This window comes from Somniosus microcephalus, chromosome 5, assembly GCF_052327205.1.
Source record: "Somniosus microcephalus isolate GS21.2 chromosome 5, FLI_Smic_1.0, whole genome shotgun sequence".
Classification (NCBI taxonomy): domain Eukaryota; kingdom Metazoa; phylum Chordata; class Chondrichthyes; order Squaliformes; family Somniosidae; genus Somniosus; species Somniosus microcephalus.
This window is the reverse complement of record NC_140991.1, coordinates 31,105,271-31,111,270: the sequence shown is the minus strand read 5'-3', so window position 1 is coordinate 31,111,270 and position 6,000 is coordinate 31,105,271. Positions and strand designations below refer to the sequence as shown.

Below are 6,000 nucleotides of genomic sequence, written 5' to 3'. Positions count from 1 at the left end.
TTTTATTCCACCTTGTCAAAATTCTTAAATTGTTTCTTTGTTTTGGTGATTTGAAATCAAAAGTGTTGTGATCTCTTTATTATAGATTATTCGGCACATTTTAAGGGAGGGGGAAACATCGTGTAAATCAGCAGACAACTGTGGAGAAAGTGAGATAAAGTTGCAGTTAAATGAAGTAAAAGGTGCTTTCAATCTCAAGGCCAAGATTTGATAGCAATTATTTGTTCAGGGCACAACATTACACATGATCTATTTGTAATCTATTATTACTAGCTAATAATAGATATAAAATCGCAGTCTTGCAATATATGACAGAGACGGTGATGTAGAAGAAGGCATTAATAGAAAATGTGCAGTGAGTGTTTGAGGGGGAGCCATAGCAACCAGGAGGAAGTGGGGGGGGGGGGTCAGAGGTGAGTGAAGATGGCGGCTGGCGGTTAGGAGCTGTTCCCGATCCGGTCCGCTTTGCTTCATGAGGAGCGATCGGCCGTTCGATATGACCAGCGATTTCCGGCAGAGAGAGTCGGGCACCGAGGTAAGGCGATGGCGGGGGAGAGACTGGTCCTCGGAGAGTGCAGGCGGTCCTCAGAGAGCGTAGCTGGTCCTCGGAGATTGTAGCTGGTCCTCGGAGAGTGCAGGCGGTCCTCTGAGATTGTAGCTGGTCCTCGGAGATTGTAGCTGGTCCTCGGAGATTGTAGATGGTCCTCAGATTGTAGCTGGTCCTCTGAGAGTGCAGGCGGTCCTCTGAGAGTGTAGCTGGTCCTCGGAGATTGTAGATGGTCCTCAGAGATTGTAGGTGGTCCTCAGAGATTGTAGATGGTCCTCAGATTGTAGCTGGTCCTCTGAGAGTGCAGGCGGTCCTCTGAGAGTGCAGGCGGTCCTCTGAGAGTGCAGGCGGTCCTCTGAGAGTGTAGATGGTCTTCAGAGAGTGTAGATGGTCCTCGGAGAGTGTAGCTGGTCCTCGGAGAGTGTAGCTGGTCCTCGGAGAGTGTAGCTGGTCCTCGGAGATTGTAGGTGGTCCTCGGAGAGTGTAGGTGGTCTTCGGAGATTGTAGATGGTCCTCGGAGAGTGCAGGCGGTCCTCGGAGAGTGTAGGCGGTCCTCAGTGTCTGGGAGAGCAGTGTCTCTGAGGGCGAGGGGCGGTGTCGGGAGTGCGCGGGCGGTGTCTCTGAGGGTGCGGGCGGTGTCCCGGAGAGTGCGAGGTGGTGTCTCGGAGGGTGCGGGGCGGTGACTGGGAGGGTGCGGGCAATGTCTCAGAGAGTGCGAGGCGGTATTTCATTCATGTTGGTCCATGAGCTTAATCCTTATTAAAGTGGGAGATCCCGTCCTGTGAACGACCCTAAACAGCACAGGTTCAGAACTTTCATTTCAGGTACTCCCTCGCCTATATAAACAACAATCATTTTCTGCAGTGATTTTTGAACATAGAGGCATTGTAAGACATTTACCTTTCAGGATGCACAGTGGGTCTGAAAAGGCGGCTCGGTGCTAGATTCCTGTTAACTGCCAGCGTCATCTGTTTTTATTGCACAGAGCTGCCAAATAACTCACTTATCAGAAATGGGTTTTAAATTGTTGTCTATTTTTGATGCCAAAACAAAGCTCTATATCGTTCTCTGTCACTTGCCAATCACATTGGTCACACTAACGGTTCCCAAACTTTATTAGTTTTGTCGACATTTGGTGTTTGGACTAAATTAGATTTTTTTTGGTCCATCTTGTTAAACATTTGTGAAATACATTTTTCAAATTGATGTGTCTTTTGGTGACAAGTCTCACTCTGGACATCAGTATATATCCCTGTTGTGATTGTATTTATCTTTCCTTGGTAACGGTTCAAATTTAATCGTGGTGCAGTCCTGATTGCAAATGAACTGTATTCATAGAATCATCGAAACGTACAGCACAGAAGGAGGCCATTTGGCCCACCGTGCCTGTGCTGGCTCGTTGAAAGAGCAGTCGTGCTTGGTCCCACAACCTCCCGCTTTTCATCTGTAACACTGTAAGTTCCTTCTCCTCCAGTACCCGTCCAACTCCCTTTTAAAATTATTTATGGAATCGGCTTCCACCACCTTTTCAGGTCGAGCGTTCCAGATCCCGACAACCCTCTGAGTGAAAACATTCTCCTCATCTCCCCTCTAGATATTTTGCCAATGAAATAAATCTATGACCTCTGGTTACTCACCCACTTGCCAGAGGGAATAGCTTTTTTCTCTACTCTATCAAAACTTATCATCTTGGAAAAAACTCTATTAGGTCACCTCTTAACCTTCTCCTGGTAAACCATCTCTGTACCCTTTCTAAGGCCTTTACATCTTTCCAGAAGTGTGGTGCCCAGAATTGTCCTCCATACTCCAGCTGAGACCAAACCAATGATTTACGAAGTTCTAACATGATCTATTTGCTTTTATAGTTCAATTTAATGTTGCCTGCTAATTTTTCTCATAACCTCTCTTTGCCTCCCATGTTAAATTTTTCAATTCCCTTCTGTACTTTTCATAATCTTCCTGGTAATTAGCTGAATCTTGGGCCTGACATTTGTCATAAGCCTCCTTTTTCTGTTTTTTAACTTTTATTTCCCTCAAAGGAATGTGCCTAGTTTAGACCAGATCTATCTCTTCCCTAAATGCCTTCTATTGCTCTGTTACTGCTTTACCCTGTAATTGCCTTTTCCAACCTACATGTGACAGGTCCTTCTTAAATCACTGAAATTAGCTCTTCCCCAATTGATCATTTTTACCTTCAACATTTTCTGGTCTCTTTCCATAATGACTCTAAAACGAATTATGCTGTGGTCACTGTTAGCTAGATGATCTCCTACTGTAACACCCTCCTCTTGCACTACAGGTAGACTATCCTTTATCCGAACTTCCGAAAACCTCTAAAAACCGACAGTTTTTTCGTTCAGCATAAGTCGTGCGCACGACATGACCAGAGTGGCGCACGACTTACGCTGAGCAGGGCAGAGGGTCACAGAGTTCCCTCCTGGGTAGGAGATTGCAGGCCGAGCCGGGCAGTGTGAAGGAGGTACCGGGAGAGTGAACCCAACAATACAGCGGCCCGTCCGATAGCTGCAGCGGCCTGTCCGATATTCTTTTCTCCCCCGCCGACCCCCACCCCCGACCCCCCCCGCCGACCCCCACCCCCGACAAATTTCCCAGTCTTATAAAATACCTTCTGAAATCCGAAATTTTCCGAAAACCGAAACACGGCTGGTCCCAAGGTTTTCGGATAAAGGATAGTCTACCTGTACTTCATTTCCCAGAACTAGATCCAACACTGCTTCCTTCCTTGGACTGGAGACATATTGATCGAGAACATTATCCTGTACACAGATCAGAAATTCCTCCCCTCTACCTTTAGCACTATGTTTTTCCCAGTCTATATTAGGGTAATTAAAGTCTCCTAATATTACTACTCTATTTTTGTTACACACCTTTGAAATTTGCCAACAAATTTGCTCATCTATCTCCTTCTCACTGTTTGGAGCACTGCTTAAAAAAAGCTCCCATTAATGTTCATTCACAAGATAGTTATGGATGAGGAAGGCCATGTGTCCCATCTTTGTATATCTGCACAAATATCTTAAATTTCCCCCCTATTTCAGCATCAAACTGTTTCACCTTTTTTTGGGTTTCACCTTTTCTTAGAATTTGATCACTCTTTGCATCAAGAGTTTTCTGACATCAATCTCAAATTTACCTTTTTTACTAGTTTGAATCTATGTCACCTTATCCTATTCTCATTATTTAGCTTCAAGTAATATTCTGGTTTTACCTTTTCTTTCCCCTTAACTATCTTCGATACCTTTTATTAAAATCACTTCTCGGATATCTCCCTTGTATCTTGGTGACCAGAACAGTATTCAAGATGCGATCCGACCAGATCACTGATACAAACTAGAAACAATAGCGGTCTCCACACCAAGCCCTAGAGCACTCCCTCAGTACTCCCCCTGATCTAATGCGTACTTGTTTTCTACTATTTAGCCCAGAGGTTCCCAAAACTGTTTTGCTGAGCCACATCCCCATTTTTTGGAGAATCGCTTCCCATTCATGCCCTCCCCCACCCCCTTTTTTCTCTTGAAGGAACAGTATTTTGCATTCTGCAAAATGATGGCAGAGTTCAATCCTGTTGGTTTCAAAAACTGGGAGATAGTTCAAAATGCTCACCCTGTCTTCAGTCATGTAGGGATTGTGCACCTCAAAATAGTCAACTGCTTCAAGGGTCTGTGCTTTGATGCAGCAACCCGGAGATGCCACAGAAATGTCTTTCACTTTAACTGATGCTGCCCCCCATAGCTAGAGGAGGTGCATTTTGGGGTGATCTCAGTGCAGCCTGGGATGTTTGAAAATATGGCGATTTCTAGAAGATGAAATTGGACCTATTATGGCTGCTTCTGATAGAGTCAGAGTGTTATACAGCACAGAAAGAGGCCCTTCGGCCCATTGCGTCCGCGCCGGCCATCAAGCCCTGTCTAATCTAATCCCATTTTCCAGCATTTGGTCCGTAGCCTTGTATGCTATGGCATTTCAAGTGCTCATCCAAATGCTTCTTGAATGTTGTGAGGGTTCCTGCCTCTACCACCCTTTCAGGCAGTGAGTTCCAGATAATAAGGGGAAAAAAACACTAGTGGGTGTAGTCTATAGGCCTCCGAACAGTTGCAACTCTGTTGGACGGAGTATTAATCAGGAAATAGTTGAGGCTTGTAATAAGGGAACAGCTATAATTATGGGGGATTTTAATTATCATATTAACTGGACAAATCAAATTGGGCAGAGCAGCCTTGAGGAAGAGTTCATTGAGTGTATTAGGGATGGGTTTCTTGAGCAGTATGTAACTGAACCGACCAGGGGGCAAGCAACCTTAGATTTGGTCCTGTGTAATGAGACAGGATTAATTAAAAATGTCCTAGTAAAGGATCCCCTTGGAATGAGTGACCATAACATGGTTGAGTTCCATATTCAATTAGAGGGTGAGAAGGTTGGATCTCAAACAAGCGTGCTGAGCTTGAATAAAGGAGACTATGAAGGTATGAGAGCGGAATTAATTAGAGTGGACTGGGAAAATAGATTAAAGGGTAAGACGGTACAGGACCAGTGGTGTACATTTAAGGAGTTATTTTATAACTTCCAAAAAATATATATTCCACTGAGGAAAAAAGGGTGTAAAAGAAAAGATAGCCATCCGTGGCTAAGTAAAGTAATTAAGGATAGTATCCGACTAAAAACAAGGGCATATAAGGTAGCCAAATCTAGTGGGAGGATGGAAGATTGGGAAGTCTTTAAAAGACAGCAAAAAATAACAAAAAGATTGATTAAGAAAGGGAAGATAGATTATGAAAGTAAATTAGCAAAAAATATAAAAACAGACAGTAAAAGTTTCTATAGTTATATAAAAAGAAAAAGGGTGGCTAAAGTAAATGTTGGTCCCTTAGAGGATGAGACCGGGAAATTAATGGTGGGAAACATGGAGATGGCAAAAACACTGAACAATTATTTTGTATCAGTCTTTACAGTAGAGGACACTAAGAATATCCCAACACTGGACAAACAGGGGGCTCTAGGGGGGGAGGAACTAAATACAATTAAAATCACTAAGGAAGTGGTACTTGGTAAAATAATGGGACTCAAGGCGGATAAATCCCCTGGACCTGATGGCTTGCATCCCAGGGTCTTGAGGGAAGTAGCGGTAGGGATTGTGGATGCATTGGTAATAATTTTCCAAAACTCACTGGACTCAGCAAAGGTCCCGGCAGATTGGAAAACTGCTAATGTAACACCCTTATTTAAAAAGGGTAGTAGGCAGAAGGCTGGAAACTATAGACCTGTTAGCCTAACATCTGTGGTTGGTAAAATGTTAGAGTCCATTATTAAGGAGACAGTAACGGGACATTTGGATAAACATAATTTAATAGGGCAAACTCAGCATGGTTTCATGAAGGGGAAGTCATGTTTAACAAATTTGCTTGAGTTTTTTGAGGAAGTAACATACAGGGTGG

The 6,000-nt window shown here is 43.9% G+C and overlaps 1 protein-coding gene across 4 annotated transcripts in view; it reads left to right on the top strand.

Moving 5' to 3' along the window:
• The first annotated feature begins 389 nt into the window (after window positions 1–389).
• xrcc2 (X-ray repair complementing 2) overlaps window positions 390–6,000 on the top strand; it is a 43,207-nt gene continuing 37,596 nt past the window's right edge. For all 4 annotated transcript variants that reach the window (XR_015078340.1, XM_085987509.1, XM_085987511.1 and 1 more), the window contains exon 1: window positions 390–535. Coding sequence is in view for 1 of the 4 variants with exons in the window: in XM_085987509.1 (XP_085843635.1) it covers window positions 473–535 (63 nt within the window). In the remaining 3 variants the exon portion in view is untranslated. The remainder of the gene's footprint in view (window positions 536–6,000) is intronic.